We start from the raw sequence: 21700 nt of genomic DNA, 5'->3' as shown, positions 1-21700 counted from the left end.
GTGAAGCATATTACGATGGCTCTCTCACGCAAGGTGCCAGAAGACCGTTTACTCTCCTTTGCTAGATATCGCAAGCTCCCGAGTATCGGTCTGTCGCTGCACTCACGAGATTCGTAACTTGGGCGCAAAAAGTTCTGGGACCTGGTTCCATTTGTACGGGCCCAGATCTTTCTGTGGCGTACTCGTTATGTTTTCCTTCTCGTCAAACTGCGCCTCGAAAATCTCGGAATGTGATGACGCGTGAACCTCGGTCGAGACCTAGACCCGTGAAGGGCGGCGCGTTGGGAACAATGATGGAGTATGCACCTCGCGCACCGTAAGCTTTTGGACTGAACAACGCTCGAGAATGGGTTCGAATGGCCGTTTCTCACGGAAAAGCCATGTGTCCATGTCAGCCTACATCTTTCTATAAAGCTGTGAGGTAACGCAAACTCGAATCATTCAAACGAAAAAAAAAAACATCTCAGCTACTTTTGAATTCAAAGATAACTCTACTCCCCAAAACAACATGCAACTCCTCCGCCTCCTCTCCAGCCTCCTCGTCCTCTCCACGACTCTTTCCCTACCAGTCTCGGTCTCCGCTGTTAATGGCGAGATCACATCGCCTACTAATGGCACGGCTGTCATGCCTGGAGAGTCGTTCGACTTCAAATACGACGGAATGGCGGATTACAGCGTCTCGGGGTACAACTATTCAGTGTGGTTGTTTACCTCTCTCCCCGAGTCGTTCTCACCATCAGAGACCTTCGGTGCTGGATACTACTTTGGACGATACGACTACGCCAACTACCCTGGTCAGTAGATTTCCCGGTTCTCCTCCCATTTTTCTTCCTGACAATTTGTTTCAGGCGTCCCGTATGCGAGCCACCCAGCCCCTGCTCAGCTTGTTATGCCGAACCTCGATGCACGCTTTGGAGGATTCGGAATCGGAAAATCGGCTAGCAATGCGTTGGTTTACCTCGCAGTCATAGAAGAATGGGCTTCTGGATCGGTCAGTATTTCTGTCGTGTTTCACAAAACTGGTGCTGATTCTTTACCAGACGTTTGGGTTTCAAATGAACCTCGCACTGACGCAGCTCATATACAACGGTACATCTTCATGAACCGGGATCCTTTTCATATGTTATGGACACTTTATTTCGTGTATTCTATTAATTTTCGGACTAGGATATATGGACATCTGGCAGTTCCATACATAGACTATACTACGATAATTGTTTTTAAAAAGACAGCGAGCTTGTATGATGGCTGATGCCGAATATAAAAGTTAATAATTGTATCTTGTGATCATAATAACACTTCTTTATCGTGGTTTCACACCACCGAACAAGTCCTTCCCCTACTCGAACTTTCCGAGTCCGATGATCATCGGAACTTTGGAGAAGAAAGAACGCTCGGTTGGTCGAATCCTTTCTCGTTGCGGTCGGTTCACCTCTACCGAGTCCCATCGAACCACGGACACGGGAGCAAGCAACTCAGCGGCACTAGCCCTTTGTGTAGGATCTAGGCACAAACACAGGAGCCGTGGAAAAAACGTCTGCCTGCGGGGGGGGGGAAATGTGCATTGGGTGAACGTCAGAGACGACATTGGGAGTGCACAGGCACAGATTGAATCGAAGAATTGGGCAGCCAACGGGCTGACCGTGAGCTATTCCGCTCTAAAGTCTTCGCCTGTGGAGCATATGATCTGATATAGGATATAATTTGGCTTTCACCATATGTTTCACTTTGTCATGTTTGAAAGGCCAAAGTCGTCCACGACAAAAGTTGGCTGTATAACCGCTTGTAAAGTAGGGATCCAAAGTGGTGGATACCGAGCCCAGAGCTCGACATGTGTTTTTGCACTGCCACCGTATGCGACCCTTGAACATGGATCTGCAGCAGTGGATCCTCACTCTACTTCCTTCATGGTTCAAAATACCGTCGCGCCCAATGATTCGACATGTCATATATGGCATTTTTCTAGGCTTTTCTCTCTCCTTGGTATCAACTTCCATTGCCTTGTTTTTTCAGAGACGAAAACAAGAGCGCATTGCCGCACAGTTTGAACCCCGTCCCATCGAGTTGAGAAGTGATGAGGTGCTCAAGGGAGTCACAGGTTTAATTGGTATTTACTTCTTATCTGACAATACCGACCAGTACTGATACTATGGATAGGAAATACACCGTTGGTTAGAATCAACTCGCTGAGCAACGCGTTGGGCATCGAGATATTAGCAAAGGCAGAAGTTGGTGCTTTTTCCCTGTATTTTTCTCACTGCGTCTAACGTAGAAAAGTTCCTCAATCCTGGCGGAAGTGTCAAGGATCGTGTCGCCCTAAGAAGTACTTTACACCATATACCTATGGCCTCCCGGAAATTGACATCATTTCCAAGTGATTGACGATGCAGAGCGGGAAGGATTGATACATCCACATACTGGCTCAAGGATATTTGAAGGAACAGTTGGATCTACTGGAATATCTATTGCTACCATTGCTCGTGCTAGGTGAGCAGTACTATGCTGCACTTACAACGTCCATTCTAATGTTTCACAGAGGATATGATGCTAGTGCGTGTATTCATCTGGTCCATTTACTCTCAAGTGACCACTAAATCAGCTATCATAATGCCTGATGATGTTGCCCAAGAAAAAGTACAAGCTTTGCTTTCACTTGGTGCAGAGGTACAAAGAGTACGTCCGGCGAGTATCGTCGATAAAAAACAGGTAGGTATTTATGTTCATACGTGACTTCTCGTACTCTAATATCTCCCAGTACGTGGTAAGTGTCCAATATTTTTTGTCTTCCGATCTGTGTTAGACAGACGTTAGAACATTGCCCGTCAACGGGCTCTGGAATTTGGAAAGGAAGAACCCTGCTCTCGCCCACATTTGGTATCGTCTTCTTCATCCACTGTCGTGGTCTTGACAGGTGACGACGATGATACCGACCCACTCAAACACGAACAATTTGTTCTGAAGCCACGAGGTTATTTTGCCGACCAATTTGAAGTATATCTTGGTTGCTCTTAAGCACATCGAGAGACTGACACCGGGTTCCCTCCAGAACCTAAGCAATTTCAATGCGCACTTTGAGGGCACGGGTCCAGAAATATGGAGACAAACTAATGGCCGCCTGAATGCGTTTGTGAGTGGCGCAGGTCAGTGTTTGCACCTCAAGCATCGTGATAGATAGCTGATGTGTTAAGTAGGAACGGGAGGTACCATTGCTGGTATAGGTCGATATGTCAAGTCCATGAACGAAGATGTCGTCGTGGCTCTGACAGACCCAGAAGGCAGTGGCTTGTATAACAAGGTCATAGATAAGCTTGGAACAGGACACGTTCATACTGATAACTTTCACAGGTCAAGCACGATGTCATGTTTGACTCGAGAGAAAGTGAAGGAACAAAAAGACGGCATCAAGTGGACACTGTCGTCGAAGGAATGTAAGTTGGCTTTAATGGATGATCCCATGCTTCCCGTCGATTCACAAGTTTTCAGTGGTATCAATCGGTTGACAAAAAACATCGAACTAGCACTGCCTATCATCGATGATGCTTTCCGGTAAGGTCCATAGCCGTGAACAATCTTCGAACCACTCTTAACACAACCGTAGAATAACGGATGCTGAAGCCGTCAGCATGTCTCGGTATCTCGTCCAAAACGATGGTCTCTTCCTCGGTTCTAGTAGTGCTTGCAATCTTGTTGCATGCATCAAACTTGCAAAGAAGATGGGGTGGAAAGAAGGCCAAACAATTGTTACAGTCTTGTGCGTTTTCCATGTTGTTATTTAATTTGATTCTCAAGTCAGAAACATCATCAGATGTGATTCGGGTAATCGTCATTACTCAAAGGTGAGTTTGGCGTTCGTAGTTTCTATAGCGTCTCACCAAGCTACGATATGTTGTGATCATAGTTCTGGTAAGCCGCGTCTTCATTCGATACTACCGGGATTAGCTACTGATACGACCCAGGAATGATGAATACCTTGCCAAAGCTGGCATATCGGCTGATATGAGCATCGTGGAGGGCCTGCTTCTGCAGCCGCCTGCATAGTCATAACTGCAGTATATATGATTGGCTTATCAGCCGTCGTCGTCGAAATCTACTAACTGCTTGTTTGTGTTCTGAACTGTCCTACAATTACGGATGAATTAATCCCTCTCATGGCACATTGCAGCGAGTAATACGGACATCAAGTTGAAGCCCTTTATCTATTTCAGAAAGAGTCGGGGAAGTGAAGCTCCGGATGCCCGAGAGTATCGCCAGATTCGGCAAGGATGACGTCTGCTCTTGCAACTGTCAACGTGATCGTCTTACAGAGCCTTACAGATCCTTGCACGGAATCCTAGTCAACCATCTGTCTACTGTACCCACATCATTGATCCTAGACGGGTACCACGCAACCATATAAATACGAGCAGCCACCATATGCTATTCCATAAAATCATGTCTTCAGAGTCTGTCCGCGCTATCCAAAAGGTCTTCCTCTCTTCGCCTTCTTTCGCTGTCGTCGGCGCCTCTAAGGATCAGACGAAGTTCGGTACGAAGGTAGGCCATGCACGAAGAAACTCTTTGATCCATGTTAATGTTGCGCAAGGTTTTGAAATGGTACCAAGCTCGAGATTTGGATGTTAAGCCTGTGCACCCGGTTCGTCCTCCCTCCTCGCGTTCAATAGCGTTCTTACTCTTCCTATGTATAAAGAAAGAGTTAGAACTGGAAGGGATTGCTACAGTCCAGAAGATCAGCGATCTCCCCGTACCCGACAAGACGTCCATCAGTGTCATCACCAACCCTAAGGTAAGTCGTAAAACTCATCTCAGCCGTTTCAGCTTAGCCAAAGTCCGGCTTATAGATCACCCTTGGAATATTGAAGGAAGCCAAGGAGCTCTCCGTGCCTGCCCTATGGTTGCAACCAGGAGCTGAAGATGCTGCAGTTGTCGAATACATCAACAAGAACGGGTTAGCGGATCGCGTAATTTACGGCGGTCCTTGTATCCTTGTACAGGGTGATGGCATACGCAGCCAACTTTGAAGGCGCCGCATTACATTAATAATCTGTATATAGTTAATAATATATGGGGTTATTGCCATATGTTGTAGGGCGACAATTTGATGCTAGTCTACCGGATCAGAAAAGAGCGGCCCGATTTATAAGGCGTGCTGAGAGGTTAAAGCGAATCGTCTCAAGAGTACCCATAGGACAGGAGAAGCCTACAAAATTCAGGACAGGAACATCTCGGCCAGAAAGGGAGTATGTGAAAGCCAACACGAATGACATTAAACTATGCAAAGTACATGAGGTCGTTCTTCTTCTTGCTTTGTACTATCAGAAAACGGTCAGAGGGGAAATGACACATGTGACATAGAAAACATACCTTCCGCTATACCACTCAAGAAATGCTCGTGCCCTAGCTTAGAAGCACCTTCCCTCAATGCGATCATTCCTGCTTCAACACAGACCGCCTTCAGTTGCGCAGCATTGAATTCATCCGTACTCCTGGCTAACTCGTCGAAGTTGACTTCAGGGGATACCGTCATCTTCCGTGAATGGATCTCCAGAATACGAGCACGGGCAGATTCGTTCGGTAGAGGGAATTCGATCTTACGATCTAGACGACCGGAACGAAGAAGGGCGGGATCAAGGATATCGATTCGGTTTGTTGCAGCTATGACCTGACAGGACGATAAATAGAGAGCAAAGACACGACAAGAAATACCTACTTTGATTCGTTCATCACTACTGAAACCATCGAGTTGGTTGAGCAACTCAAGCATCGTCCTCTGCACCTCACGATCACCACTTTTCTCCGAGTCGAATCGTTTCGTACCAATGGCATCCAACTCATCAATGAAAATGATAGCTGGCGCCTTCTGCTTGGCAAGAGCAAATGCGTCCCGTACCAGCTTGGCGCCGTCACCGATGAACATCTGCACCAGTGAAGGCCCAGCTAGCTTGAGGTAACATGCCTGTGTCTGAGCAGCGCATGCTCGTGCAAGGAGGGTCTTCCCAGTACCAGGGGGACCATACATCAGACAGCCCTTTGGAGGACGGATGCCGATAGTTTTGAATTTCTCACTGTGTTCCATAGGCAACACGATGGCCTCCATAAGCTCCTCAATCTGTTTCTCCAGGCCACCGATATCTGTATACCTCTCCGTTGGCCGCTCATCAACTTCCATAGCTTTCACTCTAGAATCGAATTCTGCAGGAAGCGTGTCGAGGACAAGGTATGAGTCTTTGTTGACACCAACGAGGTCGCCTGGTTTGAGTTTCTCCGGGGGAACAAGGCCTATCAATGGAAGGAAGACGGTTTGGCGGGTAGAGGTTTTGATGACAGCACATTTTCCTTTTCGCATGGAGTCGAGGTCCTGGTTAGCACCATCCTCTTCGCCCTCAGGATCGACGTCAAGAATCTAACGAACGTCAGGTCACGACAAGGCTCATAAGAGATGTTATTCACCTCGACAACGTTGCCAACGAGATATGGCAGGACCTTGTTCTGTTTGATCTTCTCCCCGTTGTCACGAATCTTCTCCTTCATTACGCTCTGTTCATGCTGTAATCGTAAAGTCTCTGAGCGCATAACCTGTGAGATGAATGAGGAAGTCAGTTCACATAGAGAAATCCGATAACGCACCTTGATATCATTATCTATTAAGCGTATTCTGGTCAGAATTTCGTCTGTGCTGAGTGACATGATATCTTGGGGAATGTCCTCCCAATTTTCCTCCGGCGGTTGGTCGGGCGTCGTGTCCATGGCTACTTCCTCACCTTGCGCAGGGGAGATAGAGTCCTCTGGCTGCTTCTCTGGGTTGGCATTAGACGGGGGATCTGGTGGGGGTGCAGCAGACGACATGACGATGGAGAGAAGTCGGAAGGCAGAATGGTCTGCGAACGCGACAGTGACGCGTACAGGTCAGCCAAGCACGACCAAACATTGCCCCTTCCTTGGGCACGATGGCCACTCAGCCCGCTGCTGAAATTGACGACAAGACGCGGTATGAAACCCTCAAGAGAGAGCTGGCATTGGCCCTTCCCAAGAAGCGGGAGTCGGACAAAAATTTGGTGCGCGCTCAGCACCTCAGTTCTTCACTTTCTTACCCCTTCTCATAGGCACAGATAGAGTCTCACATATACAAGTTAGAAGGTCAATATCTCACCGAGACTATCGCTCAACACGGTGGCAACATCATTCATGGTTTCGACAATTTCCTTAAGAACCAGACCACGGGCCGAAAGAGATACGAAGTCGCTGACCAAGATCGTGTGTTTTCTAACAGTAGTCTGACAATACAGAAAGTATGTATGATGTCCATTCTGCTATTGCTCGGTATTCATTGATCTAGTCATTGGATCTTTTGGGGGAAGTTTCGGAGAGTGAAGATCCTGGCAAACTGTCTGCAGGAGGAGTCACCACAGTTACTGTGCCACCTGCTACGCAAACACAAACGTCTCAAGCACATGCGAATAAACTGATACGGGACCGCGAGTATTCGAGGAAGAAGCGGGCCCAGAATCGTAACAGAAGCGCAGGGACTGTGAGCGATGACGACTCCGTGTCAGTAGCCACATCGACCGGTCGTCCTAGGAAGCGACCAAGGATGGCGGATGATTAGTTGTAAACAAGTACGTTATGGCACTAGTAAAATGCCTTAATCTTGACCACGGAGACAGGGAACAGCCTACATACATTTCATGCGTCCAACGTTCCCAGAAATTTCTTAATCTCACCCTCCTCCATGCCTTTGCCGTCAGGATCAGCGGCTTCAATACATCGACTTATCGCGATCGTATGTCTCGTCTCCTTTGAATTGATCCATACTCGACCATTCATACCGACCGCGACCTCAAGTGATACCTTGGCGCCCAGGAGGGGTAGCAAGAAATGATTAGGATCAAGGAGTCTGGGAGGTTAATTAGTGTAGCGACCGTGAAAAGAGTTGTAAATCCTTACTTTCGACACATGCCCAAACTGCAACGTACCATGAAACCACTTTTCAGCTCTCCGAATCCTTCAGCCTTTCGTGTTTGAGCGTCAAAGCATTCTAGCTCAGGTTCCATATCCTTGTGGGCCAGCGAAACTCTTGCATAAACCAAGCTGCCAATCTATGAAAATAATATATCATACATGCAAAAGCAGTCATCAAACGCACCTTTAGGTTGGGACGATTTCTTTTTGACGCTCCTTCGAATGCCAGTCCGTCCAGAGACGCTGGATGTGCTGAACCGATGTCGACGCGAAAACCTTCACCGGCCTTTTGTGTCACGATGCCAATGACAGATTCCTGGGGGGCAGGAACATACTAAAAATATAGTATCAACACCCATATTGTGTGTATATATGAAAGAGCCTACTCGTCGGGCATTACTCTCTACCCACCATTTGCTGCCGTTAGCGGAATGGTAAAGCGAGCCCGCGCGCGTCGAAATTATACTGCTCTTTGGCGTCGCACTGGATGTAGATCCTTGGGACAGCTGAATGAGACCAGGACCTAGCTTGAGATTGACGTGTTGAGCGGGGACGTGCTCTCCGGGGACGACAATGGACATGGTCGTCGAGTACAAAGAAGGAAATTACCTTGATCCCGTCCCGCCATGTCCTCTGACCTCTCTACACAGCTGCTGCGTGATTTTCCCGAGCTCGCTCATCTATCGTACGGAAGTCAACCGTGTATTGCTGGCCAGCTAGCTAATGTTGTCTTTCGCAGTCGCGAAGACTTGGAAGATTTGCTCACCGACCATACATATTTTCAGGCTGTATTCCACTCACTTCCTCGAGTCAAGGCAATGTTTCAAGCTCAGGCTGAGCTTGGCATGGCAAACGAAGCAATTGCTAGTATGTAGGCATCCCCTATAATTACTACTATATATCTCACTTGTATCATCAGAGAACAATCTGGCGTTACAAGATAGTCTATATGCCTTGCGATCAGAAACCAAAGAGGCATTTGACGAATCCAAGGCTCTTGAGGCCAGGTGGAAAGAGCTGGAGAAGGAGCAAAAGGACGTCTACCAGGTTCGTTCGTTGCGCCTGCATCAGCAGTGATACTGACAGGAGACTAGCGCTTCACACCTCAATTCTTGCTTATGCGACTACGACATGCTACGACGGCCCAAGACGATGCCTCAGAATCTCTTGCCTCTGCTTTTGTCCAGCAGCAGAAGCCGATGCCGCTTACTTCTGGTGCATCGTCAGGGACGGGCACGCCAAACGGCAGAGACATCGAAGACTTTGTCAAGGAGTTCAAGGATTTGCGTAAGGTATATCATAAACGGGTCATATGGGGTGACCGCTGGGCAAATGGCCAAGTTGTGTGGAGGGATGACTGAAGGGCGAGATGTTGAGACCGGAGGATAAAACACGGGCGAGTTGAGTTGATTTCTCCGTGAATTGTACTTGCACAAAACGGGTCCTGACCATGATGACAGAAAGCAATGGGAGGTTGGTCAGAGCAACCCGCATCTGGATATCGCCTTTGTGCTTTCAAATACCACAAATCACCTCAGTTACCCCTTCATTCCCTCGATATCTGATCCAGGACCATCATTTTCGGAACGATTAGACCTTGATCTCAAAGACATCCCGACGAACATGCGTGATAGCGAGGTCCATGCGCCGGACTGGTCTATGTATTTCATCTCCGGAGTTCACCCAATCCTCCAATCCCCTTCCTATTCACTGGCTCCCCGGCATTGGTGTTCCGATGAATAACCTTCACTATTTTTCAGGGTATACCCGTCTACGAATTGACTTTTGCTATCACTCCATTGTATATACATATAAAACAGAGCCTTAATGCGCGCAAGATTTCTCAAGGCCTTTTTATTGTCCACCATGTTTACGTACCTCACTCTTCTATTCTATGCTGCAATTGTTTCGGCACATACTATCTTCCAAGTATGCTATTGTCCTGCTATTTGTTTCTCTGCTGATGTCTTCATAGGAGCTCTACGTCAATGGCGTGGACCAAGGACACGAAACCGGTATTCGTGTTCCTGATTACGATGGTGTACGTCTGATTAATGGTCTGCTATTTGCGCGTACTTATAAAATTCACCCAAGCCTATTACGGATGTCACTTCGAACGACATCATCTGCAACGGTGGTATAAATCCATACCACCAACCAATGTCAATGACTGTTATCCCTGTTGCGGCGGGCTCTCAGGTCACCGCCGAATGACACCACACCTTGGCTGGGGCTGACCCTAGTGACCCAGCGGACCCGGTCGATCCTTCTCACAAAGGTCCTATCTTAGCTTATTTGTCAGTTTTTCGTTCGTTCGTCTGTAACTATTTTCATTGATTGATTTTCAGAGCTCAGGTCCCCAATGCCACTCAGAGCACGGTGACGGGTCTGCAATGGTACAAGATCTATGAAGACGGCTATTCCAACGGTGTATGGGCCGTGGATACACTTATAGCCAACAAGGGCAAGGTCAGTTTCACTATCCCAAGTTGCGTTGCTGCTGGGCAATACTTGTTGCGGGTAGAACTCATTGGTAAACGTTTTGCCCATGCCCAAAATTTTGAAATATTTACTTCCTTCGACCGTAGCTCTACATGCCGCGTCAAGTTATCCTGGCGCTCAATTTTACGTGAGTGCATCATTTGAATTTTTTTATTAGGATACCAATCCTAGTTTCTAGATGGAATGTGCGCAACTGCAAATCACGGGAGGTGGTAGTGCGTCACCAGCAACAGTGTCCTTCCCTGGCGCTTACAAGGGTAACACATCTGTTCTGCACTATTTACCTCTCTCTCATCGCCACATTAGGTACCGATCCCGGCATAAAAATCAACATCTACGAGCCGTTGTCCAACTATACTATTCCAGGTATGAAAGCCCTAAGCCTGAAATCAACGCATGAACACCCCTTTATCCAGGGCCTTCCGTGTTCAGCTGCAGCGGTAGCAGTAACACTCCGGTGCCTTCATCGGCTCCTGCTTCGTCTGCCACCGGCGAAGCCGCCTCTACAACATCCGCTGTTATTGCTACCCCAACCTCGGGAGCTACTGTTGCACAATACGGGCAGTGTGGTGGTTCATCGTCGGTGTCTGGTTCAAGATTATTATAGTAAATTCTAACAGAGCGTGTAGATACACGGGACCAACCATTTGTGCTTCGCCGTTTACGTGCCAGAACCTCAACGACTACGTATGTTTCGCGTCCTGAAAATTTACCATCATGCATGCTGACAAAATCGTGATTCTAGTACAGCCAGTGCCTATAAACTCAGTCCCGCTTTCTACTGCAAACCATATGCATACTTACTATTTGAAATGGATATTTGTTTGGAATACCATGATTGATTTTGACACCACTCCCCTGCCAAGCAAGTTACGATTGATTTTCGGTGATCGTGCTATTCTAAGCCTGAGGCACCATTGTACGACGTTCGTTTTAAGTCTGAACCTCTGTCCGATTAACATGTCGTCATTTTCATGTCCCTGACCGAGGACATCGATTCACAGACGAACGGTGATACAGTCTTGGGAATGATGTCGCTTTGAAGAGATGGAGATGAAGGCATTTCTCCGTCATTGAACTCTCTACTGATCAGCCACGTCGTTTCGCTGAATCCTCGCTGGTCATACGTCTTCCTGGGGCATCGCTGGCAAGTCAAGATGCTACTTTTAGATTCCCAAGGTACGCACTAGGCTGTGTATGCGCTGGCTCCATCTTATTGAACGAACAGAATAATATAAAGTTGCGAGTCCGATAGGTTGTTGAACGCATTGAAGTATGATTCAAGCAAAGAACGCACTCTTCATCTTTGTCACTGCTGCTGCGTTACTCGCGGACGCCAGGACCGTTTTTTCGGTGAGTTGAATGTTGTGCTGAGACTTTGGCGCAGACCCTTATTTTTTGTTCTGTAGGCCGTTTCTGTCAACGGTGTCGATCAAGGGCACGCTGTAGGCGTTCGGGTCCCTTCATCTAATGCCGTATGTATTCTCCCAGCGCTACGTAGCGGTCGCTGTTGACGTGGACACACCCTTAGCCTATCACTGACATCGAAAGCGACGACTTGATATGCAACACGAACTTCATACAACCAGTTTCTGACGCCATTATCAGTGTCGTGGCTGGAGACACAGTCACTGCACAAGTATGTATCATGATAGACCCTAATATCTGTCGGGTTTTCAAGACGACCTTCGATGTAGTTCCATCACACGAGCGCAGGGTATGTGGGACCCGACCCGTCCGATCCACTTGATCCTACAAACAAAGGTCAAACTTGAGAATCATCTTGGATAATTCTGTCGCTCATCTGTTATTTATTATAGGACCAGTCTTAGCTTATCTGTAAGCCCAGATCTTCTGGATTGACAAAATAATTTAAGAGGTATATAGCGCGAGCATCCCTGACGCAACGCAATCTAACGTTACAGGCAAGAAGATCATCGTAGGTTCTGAGGCATTGCTCACGCATACCAGGTCTCGAATGGTTCAAAATATGGGAAGATGGTTACGATTCTGTGACACACCAATGGGGCTCGGACCATCTATTCCTTAACGGGGGAAACGCATCGTTCGCAATTCCAACCTGTTTGGCATCCGGCAACTACCTGCTCAGAGCGGAATCCATTAGTAAGTACCACGATTTGAATCACGTCGACCGTTTCTGAGTTGTACTCGAACGATAGATCTCTCATCTGCCACGTCTTACCCTGGTGCTCAATTTTTCGTGAGGATACAATCATTAACAATATCTGTGTTATCTATACTGACAAGTATTTGGCTTAGATGAGCTGCGCACAACTTTCCATCTCTGGCGCCACTGCGTTTATTAGCCCTGCGACAGTTAGCTTCCCTGGCGCATACACCAGTAAGCCAGATGTGAAGTAGCAGTACCAGTGCTTAACCTTCATTCTAGGCACATCTCCGGGTATTGTCACATCCATTTTTGGTGTCAGCAGTTATACACCCCCAGGTATGAGATCCTCGACTTGAAATCTTATTTATCATTGCTGACAATGTCCATCATACAAGGCCCGGATGTCTTCGCTTGTTGATCTCAATGTACCTATGGTAGCTCAAGCTTTGAAAATTGCCTACGACCGATTTGTACTTTGTACAAAAAACATAGTTTCCACATTCATGCTCTGAGTGGCAGTGCATTCAGTTTATCATGCATGATTCCGGTCCGGACCCGGAGTTAGTTTTCCGAGTTGCACCTTTCTCTGCTTTCGACGACATACAGCGTGATATTGCGACAAATGCCACTATCGACACTTCCCATCGAAATTTGGGAACGGATAATTGGTTCCCTCAACACATATAACCGCAGAGCGTTTTGCGCCTGCTGCCTAGTATGCCGCTCTTGGGTGCCCATTAGCCGTCATTACATTTACAACGAAGTTTATCTTCAATCGCCAACGGGGGCAACGAAGTTCCTGAAATGCCTCTGCCTAGACGCAGCAGACATTGGATTATACGTTAACAAGCTCAATCTTCATGAATTTCGTGGTCGGGACCCTCACGAGCGTCATTGGCTCAGCCAGGCGCTTCCGACACTGTCTCGATGTCTTCTCAATGTTACGCATCTCACGATTGACTGGATTGTTCCAGACACGTTCAACCCACCATCATGGGAAGCATTGCTCAACGGTTTCCTTAACGTTACCTCCTTTTCCTTACTTTTCGCGCGATTCACCAGACCTATGGAGGCATTGGAACTCATAGCTTCTTTCCCAAAGATGACCTCCCTCGACATCGGCCGTCTACGCTTCATTGAAGATCCTAGACACGTGGTGACGAATCCCATGATTGTCCCTCCTCCACAGCTCTCCACGTTGAACGTACAGCAGATGTACGTTCCCTTTCTGCTAGACTGGCTTACGGAACACGATATAAAGATCCGCTCTGCAACTTTTACGTCCCTGTATGATATGAGCATGGAAAGCATAGGCAGATTTGCACACATGCTTGGCCCTTCGCTCGAGCACATATCACTGTGTGAGCCAGAAATTGATGATACCCATCCAGGTTAGCATGATCATTCTACGTTTTTAGCCGAAAAATAATGATTTCTGGACCAGAAGCCTTTGCGGCAGAGTGTTTCAAACTTGCTGCTAATACCCACTTGCGTTCTGTGGACATAAATAGGATGTCTGCCATTGATGGCCTCCCATGGCTATCAGACCTACTATCCCAAATAAAGTCCGAAAACTTGGAATGTGTTCGTTTCGCAATAACAGCACATACCGTGGACGTTCTGCAAAAAGTTCATTGGTCTCAAGTCGACCATATCTTATCCCAACTTCCCTCCATACGAGTAGTCAAATTTCGTTTCTTCATGGACTCGTCACTGTGGCAAAGTGCTGCAGCTTTCATGAAGACTCAGGTCCCCAGACTGGTCGACCGAGGTGCTCGTATAGAATTCGAGTTATGAACATCTCGTTCACATCATCAGCTTCTCACTGCCCTCGAGTCTGCCCCATCCAAGGGTATAACCCCAACTCCTCCACATTCTTTCAATCACCATTCTTTTCTCATGTCTATCAAGATTAGGATTCGACAGATCTTCTACATCTTCCAAAAATCCTTCACGGAGTCGGGAACGAGAAGGAAGATACTTTTCTCCGTATGCGCGGAGATAGGCGACGGACACTAGAAGCAGTCCGGCTGTAAGGGGAGAGATACGTTGGCCGTAGGTAGCATGTTGCGGTCCAGAAGTCAAAAGACGTTCTATACGACTACAGTTGGTATTATGAGCGGGACATGCCAAGCTTCATTAGGACACACATACCGCATTACGAACCAAACGCTGGTGCGTTTATGTTTACCGCCATATCGGCCTTGCCCTCGACCACCAGTCCAGACCCTGCTGAGGTAGCCACCGAGAAGATAGACGATTCCAAAGGCAGGTGCCACACCGACGAAGGCGAATGTCAGTTCTGCACACTTCTATCAGGATCAGTGTCATTTATAATTAATCTACAGACCTTGGGACTTTAATAGTTTGTCAATTCCGAATAGAGCTTGATCAATGTCAACCTGAAATACGGGTTAATGGAATAACCATGGGGAAACAAAAGCGCTGTAAACCTTAGCCTTCTGGACTTGAATGAATAACGTCCGAAGGAGATTTCCTGTTATCACAGATTTGAGAGGGCTGCGGATGTCGTTTTCATACAACTTGAGGACGGGCGTGATGTCTCCAAGTTTGACTTGCTTGGAGAGCTCTGCTAATTCGTCAGAGCCGTAATGAAGGTGCTCCTTAGCAAGCGATACGGTCATCCGTTCCAATGACTGGAGAATATTCTGAGTGGAAATGATGATGAAGGGGTTCATGACATACCTCAAGGTCAGCCGTTACGCCTTCCTTTTGGACAATGACCCCGTCTTCGCCGCGAGCACGAACAGTATGAATGATGTCCATGCAAGGCTCTACTAGCCATCGCAGAATGAAGCTTTTGACAGTCTCATGTGCATCCAATGCCATCTGTGCTAAACTGGCTCGAGAAGCATATAGAGAACTGATGGTGTATGCCACTAAAGGCGGCACCAGGAGAAATTTCGGCCATAGCAGTACGAATTGAGATGGTCTACGAAGCTGTCGTTCTTCGAGGGTAGTTGCATAGGCAGTTATGCATGAAGGGAGAATATCATTTTGGATGTCACGGAAATCTGAGAGCCCCGAGGCTCTGCTCTCAAACTTGTCCGGCGCCTTCCCTTGGATCACGCCTTTTAGAACTCCTGCAAATATGGAAAGCTCGGGAACCAGATATTCGTCTTCGTCATGGAGACTTTGGAATGAATCGGCAAGTGACTGTCTCAAGGTGCCAAGGTTCCCCAGAATTGTGGCCCTTTCATCCCTCATGTTACGTAGTTCGCGTTTCTTGAGGTGACATTCAGTCCTGGTTAACTCCAACGGCATGATAGTGAACCTCCATAATGAATGGAGGCATCGCATGACGGCACTCCTGAGAGTATGGAGACAACCGACTGACGGGGGTGTCAATGGCAAGAAGAGCGAAGAGAGTGCTTGAGACGTAGTGTGGGGAAAGAGAGAAGCTAAGAGGATAGACGGCTGAAAGGGAGACCGTAGGGGTTGACTAAGAGCAGCGAAAGTGAATGCTGAGCGATGTTCGCGTTGAACCGCATTCAAAACGACCTTCCAGACATTGATGCATCGGACGGGAAAAGCTGGAAGTTGAAGATAATCAGAATGCTATTATTGTTGTAGCTGCATAAAATTTTGAACATGTAATATCGGATAGATAACAGGTCTGAGTCGAGGAGAGAAGACGCACATACTTTGAAGGAGATACCAAAACACATTCACCCAAGAACGTTCGACATCCTCCCACCATTCAGCTTCATCTTCTAGCTCGATGGATTCCGAAAGAAATACGTCCATAGCATTGGCATACAGGGCAACCGCTACTTTGTTAGCGACAGCGCGCTGCAAGGCTTGTTGCTCCCGGTCCTTGTCTCCTGCACTGGGAGGAAGACCCGAGATCTGAATTGTCTCTTGCAATTGAATGGAAAATTCTATGGCATCTTTGAGTACCTTACGCGATACAGCGACAGGATTTTCGAGGGAGGCCAGTAGACGTCGTAGCTTTTGCTTCCACGCTGTGTCCTGAAAAGCAGTGGCGACGAAGTCTCGGCTGGGAACATTATTTAACGCGCCTAATATATGGATGTCTTGATTGAGAGGTGCGGTGTAGTGCTGGATAAAGACGGACGGATTCATGCTGCCTGCATGAGGTGGTGGTAGCAGCAAAAGGAGCAAAAGCTTGAGCTATCGCGGTCACGCAATCGCAGCGTGATTTTGACCACCACTATACTTCTGCCCTGTCCCTATACTTAGTGTACTAGCAGTAGTACTACTACCTTGCGTTATTTAACCAACCAAATTTGTGGAACCACAATAATTCTGTCTGTAGAACCTCCATTTTTTTAAGTTACTGCCGGTTATTTAATGCCGTCGGCTACGAGTTCTTATCCTTCTCCGCTAATCACGATGTAGAAGCTGGTCGTGATCTTCATCTGTTTGGCATCTCTTTCTTCACCTTCGTCTGGGGACCTTGGATTTTCTGTGACAATTATGGTTCTCTCCGGCGGAAATGTTGAACAGAAAACTGCTGCAACTGAATCACCGTCAGAGCGCGATCTGAAGGGTATGCAACACGCCATTGAACAAGCTAGGATTGGTTTTATGGAGGGCGGTATTCCCAGTGCGATTTCAAAGTTCTTCCTCGACATGACTCATACTGAATCCCTTCTAGTTGGAGCTGTCCTGATGGATGACACCGGAGAGATCATTGCTGTAGGGCGTAACAGAAGGGTACAGGAGAATAGTGCGATCAAACACGGTGAAACAGACTGTTTGAACACTGCTGGGCGCCTGCCACCAAGTGTCTACTCAAAGTGTACAATGTACACTACTCTATCGCCATGTCCGATGGTTGGTATCTCCAGTCCTTCATGGTTTTACCGGAAACGAATTATCAGTTTATCATAGTGCTCCGGCGCATGCCTTCTATTTGGCATTCCACGAGTCGTCATTGGTGAGAACACGACATTTACAGGTCCGGAGTCTTTTCTCAAAGAACGGGGAGTTGAAGTTATCAACCTTGGCACGTATGTTTAAACTGGCCGTTCGACCTGGAAGTTATTTCATTCAACAGCGCTGGAGGAACCTAGGGAGATGATGCAGCAGTTTATTCAGCGACATCCAGATATTGTAGGGTTTATCATTGACTTATTGTTTTCCCGTTGCTGACCACTTCTTGGAAGTGGAATGAAGATATCGGAGAGCCCACTGAAGCGTAGAATCTCCAGAGAATATTCATTGCTGTTCAGATGAATACACTCATCACCTTCAGCTACACTGGCATTCCCCGGATGTGTCGTGTTCATAGACTGCACACGTGCAGAAAATGCTTGAACCCTCTGCATTGCTGGGGTAGTTTAAACCCAACGACGTCTCGATCTAAAGGTGGCTCTGTTTTTTTCTGAGGCAAAGAATTGGACACTATCTTTAATCGAGGAACAGCGGGGGAGTGAGCGAATCCCACACAGAAGTACTCAGTTATTGTATACGAGAGGATGATGCGCTTGGCCCATGCCCTCTTCCATCGTTGGATCGGAAGGAACTGTTCCGCGGCTTAGGCGGCCGGCCAACTTATCAGACGCTTCTTTATGTCTCTACACGATACGGCTCAGGCTCCGAACGACAATTGCCACGTTCGAGATCGCAACGGCGAGCGTGATTTGAGAATTGAAGGGCATTCAATTGGCCATCGAAAAGGTCCGTAATCACGCATGAAAGGGATGGCATTCCAAGTGCATCAACATGTAATTGTATTATCGGAGTTCTCTGCGACCACGCTGAAGCTGTGGCTGCATTAATTTCAGATGATGGCAAAGTAATAGCGGTGCAACTTCCAAAATCCTGGCACTTGGACACTTCTGACCTCACAAATTATCCCAAGTTAGACAGAACGAGTGTGTTCAAGATGACAGAACATGAGTCTCTCCGTGCCATATGGTTACATGGTAAGTGATATATGTGATCAGTGGTACAGTTGACTATCTCACAATGCATGATGTCAAAATGCATAATTCTGACTTTGCATATGGATTGGGCTGGAACACAGTTGGGGAGCAGGGAAATAGACTAGAAATGTATATTGCATAATGCATATGGTTTTAGTTAGGAATATGCATTGTCAGATCCAAAATTGTAGTAAGCCGATACAACATTGTGCATATATTAGAACAATAAAGAACATAATTTGTTTGTATAGACTATAACAAACACAAAAAAAATTATTGTAAAATGGTGCAGCCTATATCTCTATAAACATGCCTCCTGAACCAACATGAAAACCACATGCTAAACCTGGAAATCCATATGAGCATACAAAACAGAAGGAGAAAGTCCTAATGTACACATCATCAGCTCAGCCTCCAAAGCAGATCTCCCACCCACACCTCACAACAGGAGACTGGCTCATAGTATTCAAACATGTTGATAACCATCCTTCCCATCAACATGCTGACATTGTGGTATATTTTGCAAACTGAAAGGAAGATGCACTGCTCTTTACCCAACCAACTCTTTCATGGAAACTGGCATCTCATATAAAAATCAAACAGCATGCAAATGAGAACTCTAATGCACTATCATCCAAAAAGTCTCACATTGTCACCTGACCTGATGTGGAGCATGCTGTTGCATCTTGGTATCAGAATATGCAGCTCTGAGATGAGACTGTGACTGGTGCAATGCTGATAGAGAAGCAAAATCAGATTGAAAATCTGATGAATATTCCAGAGGATCAGTGTTTGAAAGAAGAGAGATGGTTGAGGTCATTCTGCAAGGCATGGAAGATTCAGGAGGTTTGATGGCATGGAGAAGCAGGCTCAGTGGATATGGTGGCAGTGGAAAAAGAATGTGTGTGCCTTCACAGCATTATGGTGAAATATGTGATGCAGGACAGATAGAATATTGATAAATCTGATCTTATCATCTTTGCCATTCCAGATCATACCTTGGCATCTGGTCCTATGAGTGGACAGAAACAGGACAAGTTCTGCATCACCATGTGTTTTGCTGTGAATGCAGATGGAAGTGAGCAGATACCAGTTATTTTCATTGAAAAGTCAAAGCAACCACAGTGTTTCAAAAAAAAGAGTCCAACAGCAATGGGATTCTATTATTGAAATAACAAGAAGGCCTGAATAATGAGCAAAATATTTACAGAGTGGGTGAAGATGTTTGATTTAAAGATGAAAAAGGAGATATGACAGGTTCTGCTGACCTTGGACAACTTTTGAGAGCATTTCATCACTTATACACCCTATAACACAAAGCTGGAGTTCTTTAAGCCCAATATGACTCCATATATTCAGCTGCTAGATGCTGGTATTATCCACTGCTTCAAGACACATTATCAGAATACTATGTGTATTCATGCACTTGATTCTGATGATTTTAGAGAGTCTGAGATCTTCAAGCTTGATCTCCTTGAAGCTATGACTATTGCTCATAATGCTTGGGCAAATGTTAACAGTGAAATAATAGCAAACTGCTGGAAACACACTGGTATAATGCCTGACAATGCATCTGAGTCACAGTCCACCACACTATCCAATAATTTTCAAGACATCTTACTCTTTATGTTATGATTTTTTCACTTTATTCCTTGATTAACCCCTATTTATGCTTAGTCAGAGTGCTAAAGACAAGCACTTAAGACCATGAGACAAGGCTTAGTCATCATAACTGGCTGAGTCTGTCATTGTCTTTCAATGCAACAGCATTGCCCAATAATGCACAATCAACCTTTTATGTATAGTAATGATACTTAAGGACAATGAGTACAAAGGACTTGATAACACACAATAGATAGTATTATTATTAGTTATGACTTGTACAGTATTTAAGACAGCTCACTCTCACTGGTAATCCCCAGCTTTGAGCTAAAGTTTATTCTATCTCATCTTATACTTGAGCCAGTTCTCAAGGCCTTGTGACACACCAATCAGATCATGCATCAGTGAATCCAGTTGATCACCTGAAGTGTGAGATGACATCTGCTTATCATATGTATCTGTTCATGTGACACTTGAGTCTAACAATTAGCTTGAAGCTTCTTTTTCCTTTTCTTCATGCACTATAGTGTGGAAGAAACTGAATGCCCTCAATCAACACATCAAACCCAGATTTTGACCAAGAATTCTTTGAACTTCTCACATCTATTGTTGGTACCTTACTTGGATTATTAGTGATCATTCAGCTGTGCCAAGAATGCCATTCAATCACTGCTTAGGCTATTAGATACTACAATGAATTTCAACACATCTGATAAATCCTATGCAATGTAATCCCAGATCTCCCTTTCCATGACATCCTTGAATCCAGATGAATGTCCCACCAGCCTCCAACAAGTCTCAAACCCAAAGCAGGACCTAGCAGCCCACATCAAAGGAATGTTCAAGAAGAAGAAAGACACTGATACTCTCTCTGATGACTCAGCAGAAGTAGCAACCCTCACATCACAGGATTTAGAAACTCTTAGACTATGGCCCCCATCTCTGACAGAGAGCATAGTCCAGTTTTCATTCTCTCTTCCACTGCCTCTCACACCCACAGGATTGCTGACCATACCTGAGATTCTCTTGATGCCACTCAGATAGCTCCAGGACCCTGTGGCCCAGCATCTAGAAGCCAGTCTAAGAGTACCTCTAGTCCAGCCACTCACTCTGTCAGGACAAGTAGTGAGCTGGGGAGGTCACTCTTGGACTGGCTCAATGATGAGTGATAATACAGGGAGAACTGAAATGAAATCATCCACTGACTTTTCCTCACATGGGACCTTAATGTCCTCTTCAACTATGACAATGCCCTTTGACAGGAAGAGCAGAGACAGTGAAATGCACTGCAGCCAGTTTACAGTGAGCTTGAGGAGCACCTTATTGAGGAAGGCAGACAGAGAAGAGAAGCAACTGTGGCTGCCTAGTATGACTGGCAGCATCAGGAGAAGCAGCAAAATATTGAAAGGGCTCAACTGGTGAGGGCTAACATCTCCAACTGATATGAACTCTGGCCTGAGGTTGTATCCATACTTGTATCTATCTGTGCTGATTGATCTCTCTTGATTCTGGTATTTAGGGAACCCAGCACAGAGCCTGACTCATGAGATGCAGCAGAACCTTTCACTGCAGAAGCTGGAATAAGAAATGGAGG

General features: G+C 46.4%; 12 protein-coding genes across 12 annotated transcripts; 9 read left to right on the top strand and 3 right to left on the bottom strand.

Annotated features, from left to right (window-relative positions):
• Nucleotides 1-508: 508 nt before the first annotated feature.
• On the top strand, nt 509-1103 carry BT62DRAFT_982166 (uncharacterized protein; the record flags this gene model as incomplete). The annotated part of the gene is made up of 3 exons (XM_043189657.1): nt 509-794; nt 849-991; nt 1041-1103. 3 exons carry the CDS (start codon nt 509-511, stop codon nt 1101-1103), a joined length of 492 nt encoding a protein of 163 aa, XP_043036462.1.
• Nucleotides 1104-1869: 766 nt separating this feature from the next.
• BT62DRAFT_904022 (PALP-domain-containing protein) lies at nt 1870-4038 on the top strand (the record flags this gene model as incomplete). The annotated part of the gene is made up of 14 exons (XM_043183544.1): nt 1870-2107; nt 2158-2228; nt 2278-2323; nt 2376-2487; nt 2537-2550; nt 2600-2718; nt 2812-2991; nt 3047-3140; nt 3201-3295; nt 3346-3428; nt 3484-3546; nt 3599-3751; nt 3806-3847; nt 3957-4038. The coding sequence occupies 14 exons, from the start codon at nt 1870-1872 to the stop codon at nt 4036-4038; spliced, it is 1392 nt and encodes a 463-aa protein (XP_043036461.1).
• Nucleotides 4039-4406: 368 nt separating this feature from the next.
• On the top strand, nt 4407-5026 carry BT62DRAFT_935283 (NAD-P-binding protein). Its single transcript, XM_043186906.1, has 4 exons — nt 4407-4533; nt 4583-4633; nt 4688-4783; nt 4839-5026. The coding sequence occupies exons 1-4, from the start codon at nt 4432-4434 to the stop codon at nt 5016-5018; spliced, it is 429 nt and encodes a 142-aa protein (XP_043036460.1). The 5' UTR covers nt 4407-4431; the 3' UTR covers nt 5019-5026.
• Nucleotides 5017-6903, bottom strand: BT62DRAFT_935282 (26S proteasome subunit P45). The gene is made up of 5 exons (XM_043186905.1): nt 6625-6903; nt 6448-6573; nt 5708-6400; nt 5362-5659; nt 5017-5309 (listed from the first exon to the last, which is right to left on the bottom strand). The coding sequence occupies exons 1-5, from the start codon at nt 6841-6843 to the stop codon at nt 5269-5271; spliced, it is 1377 nt and encodes a 458-aa protein (XP_043036459.1). The 5' UTR covers nt 6844-6903; the 3' UTR covers nt 5017-5268.
• Nucleotides 6904-6922: 19 nt separating this feature from the next.
• On the top strand, nt 6923-7614 carry BT62DRAFT_1078698 (NuA4-domain-containing protein). The gene is made up of 3 exons (XM_043179416.1): nt 6923-7052; nt 7101-7286; nt 7334-7614. The coding sequence occupies exons 1-3, from the start codon at nt 6945-6947 to the stop codon at nt 7601-7603; spliced, it is 564 nt and encodes a 187-aa protein (XP_043036458.1). The 5' UTR covers nt 6923-6944; the 3' UTR covers nt 7604-7614.
• BT62DRAFT_935279 (exosome complex exonuclease RRP40) lies at nt 7485-8547 on the bottom strand. The gene is made up of 5 exons (XM_043186904.1): nt 8343-8547; nt 8141-8290; nt 7942-8093; nt 7678-7891; nt 7485-7626 (listed from the first exon to the last, which is right to left on the bottom strand). The coding sequence occupies exons 1-4, from the start codon at nt 8535-8537 to the stop codon at nt 7681-7683; spliced, it is 708 nt and encodes a 235-aa protein (XP_043036457.1). The 5' UTR covers nt 8538-8547; the 3' UTR covers nt 7485-7626; nt 7678-7680.
• A 35-nt stretch (nt 8548-8582) lies between these two features.
• Nucleotides 8583-9317, top strand: BT62DRAFT_904407 (uncharacterized protein; the record flags this gene model as incomplete). Its single annotated transcript, XM_043183564.1, has 4 exons — nt 8583-8641; nt 8696-8823; nt 8876-9003; nt 9051-9317. The coding sequence occupies 4 exons, from the start codon at nt 8583-8585 to the stop codon at nt 9315-9317; spliced, it is 582 nt and encodes a 193-aa protein (XP_043036456.1).
• Nucleotides 9318-9822: 505 nt separating this feature from the next.
• BT62DRAFT_982159 (uncharacterized protein) lies at nt 9823-11221 on the top strand (the record flags this gene model as incomplete). The annotated part of the gene is made up of 11 exons (XM_043189656.1): nt 9823-9885; nt 9932-9997; nt 10051-10118; nt 10200-10253; nt 10305-10489; nt 10545-10585; nt 10637-10715; nt 10765-10824; nt 10875-11037; nt 11088-11145; nt 11204-11221. The coding sequence occupies 11 exons, from the start codon at nt 9823-9825 to the stop codon at nt 11219-11221; spliced, it is 855 nt and encodes a 284-aa protein (XP_043036455.1).
• Nucleotides 11222-11563: 342 nt separating this feature from the next.
• On the top strand, nt 11564-13087 carry BT62DRAFT_341341 (uncharacterized protein). Its single transcript, XM_043180566.1, has 12 exons — nt 11564-11637; nt 11687-11811; nt 11868-11933; nt 11990-12097; nt 12156-12222; nt 12279-12297; nt 12346-12383; nt 12430-12582; nt 12639-12679; nt 12739-12820; nt 12869-12925; nt 12985-13087. The coding sequence occupies exons 2-12, from the start codon at nt 11734-11736 to the stop codon at nt 13005-13007; spliced, it is 732 nt and encodes a 243-aa protein (XP_043036454.1). The 5' UTR covers nt 11564-11637; nt 11687-11733; the 3' UTR covers nt 13008-13087.
• Nucleotides 13088-14551, top strand: BT62DRAFT_341235 (uncharacterized protein). The gene is made up of 2 exons (XM_043180565.1): nt 13088-13980; nt 14034-14551. The coding sequence occupies exons 1-2, from the start codon at nt 13212-13214 to the stop codon at nt 14384-14386; spliced, it is 1122 nt and encodes a 373-aa protein (XP_043036453.1). The 5' UTR covers nt 13088-13211; the 3' UTR covers nt 14387-14551.
• On the bottom strand, nt 14396-16721 carry BT62DRAFT_972659 (NCA2-domain-containing protein; the record flags this gene model as incomplete). Its single annotated transcript, XM_043189078.1, has 6 exons — nt 16255-16721; nt 15296-16143; nt 15043-15246; nt 14940-14991; nt 14744-14891; nt 14396-14690 (listed from the first exon to the last, which is right to left on the bottom strand). The coding sequence occupies exons 1-6, from the start codon at nt 16694-16696 to the stop codon at nt 14396-14398; spliced, it is 1989 nt and encodes a 662-aa protein (XP_043036452.1). The 5' UTR covers nt 16697-16721.
• A 329-nt stretch (nt 16722-17050) lies between these two features.
• BT62DRAFT_904215 (cytidine deaminase-like protein) lies at nt 17051-17596 on the top strand (the record flags this gene model as incomplete). Its single annotated transcript, XM_043183553.1, has 3 exons — nt 17051-17180; nt 17232-17410; nt 17468-17596. 3 exons carry the CDS (start codon nt 17051-17053, stop codon nt 17594-17596), a joined length of 438 nt encoding a protein of 145 aa, XP_043036451.1.
• Between the last annotated feature and the right edge of the window lie 4104 nt (nt 17597-21700).

Source organism: Guyanagaster necrorhizus (assembly GCF_019112545.1).
Source record: "Guyanagaster necrorhizus MCA 3950 unplaced genomic scaffold BT62scaffold_25, whole genome shotgun sequence".
NCBI lineage: Eukaryota > Fungi > Basidiomycota > Agaricomycetes > Agaricales > Physalacriaceae > Guyanagaster > Guyanagaster necrorhizus.
This window is presented reverse-complemented; position numbering and strand designations above follow the sequence as displayed.

Coding starts and splice junctions, on each gene's coding strand:
- BT62DRAFT_935283 (XM_043186906.1), top strand. CDS start 4,432: ATGTCTTCAGAGTCTGTCCGCGCTATCCAAAAGGTCTTCCTCTCTTCG. Junction 4,634..4,687: donor ATGTTAAGCCTGTGCACCCG/GTTCGTCCTCCC, acceptor CTATGTATAAAG/AAAGAGTTAGAACTGGAAGG. Junction 4,784..4,838: donor GTGTCATCACCAACCCTAAG/GTAAGTCGTAAA, acceptor TCCGGCTTATAG/ATCACCCTTGGAATATTGAA.
- BT62DRAFT_935282 (XM_043186905.1), bottom strand. CDS start 6,843: ATGTCGTCTGCTGCACCCCCACCAGATCCCCCGTCTAATGCCAACCCA. Junction 6,574..6,624: donor TAATAGATAATGATATCAAG/GTGCGTTATCGG, acceptor TTCATCTCACAG/GTTATGCGCTCAGAGACTTT. Junction 6,401..6,447: donor TCGTTGGCAACGTTGTCGAG/GTGAATAACATC, acceptor GACGTTCGTTAG/ATTCTTGACGTCGATCCTGA.
- BT62DRAFT_1078698 (XM_043179416.1), top strand. CDS start 6,945: ATGGCCACTCAGCCCGCTGCTGAAATTGACGACAAGACGCGGTATGAA. Junction 7,053..7,100: donor GGGAGTCGGACAAAAATTTG/GTGCGCGCTCAG, acceptor CCCTTCTCATAG/GCACAGATAGAGTCTCACAT. Junction 7,287..7,333: donor GTAGTCTGACAATACAGAAA/GTATGTATGATG, acceptor TCATTGATCTAG/TCATTGGATCTTTTGGGGGA.
- BT62DRAFT_935279 (XM_043186904.1), bottom strand. CDS start 8,537: ATGTCCATTGTCGTCCCCGGAGAGCACGTCCCCGCTCAACACGTCAAT. Junction 8,094..8,140: donor GAAATCGTCCCAACCTAAAG/GTGCGTTTGATG, acceptor TTATTTTCATAG/ATTGGCAGCTTGGTTTATGC. Junction 7,892..7,941: donor AGTTTGGGCATGTGTCGAAA/GTAAGGATTTAC, acceptor TTAACCTCCCAG/ACTCCTTGATCCTAATCATT.
- BT62DRAFT_341341 (XM_043180566.1), top strand. CDS start 11,734: ATGATTCAAGCAAAGAACGCACTCTTCATCTTTGTCACTGCTGCTGCG. Junction 12,680..12,738: donor ACCCTGGTGCTCAATTTTTC/GTGAGGATACAA, acceptor TATTTGGCTTAG/ATGAGCTGCGCACAACTTTC. Junction 12,926..12,984: donor CAGCAGTTATACACCCCCAG/GTATGAGATCCT, acceptor CCATCATACAAG/GCCCGGATGTCTTCGCTTGT.
- BT62DRAFT_341235 (XM_043180565.1), top strand. CDS start 13,212: ATGCCACTATCGACACTTCCCATCGAAATTTGGGAACGGATAATTGGT. Junction 13,981..14,033: donor AATTGATGATACCCATCCAG/GTTAGCATGATC, acceptor TTTCTGGACCAG/AAGCCTTTGCGGCAGAGTGT.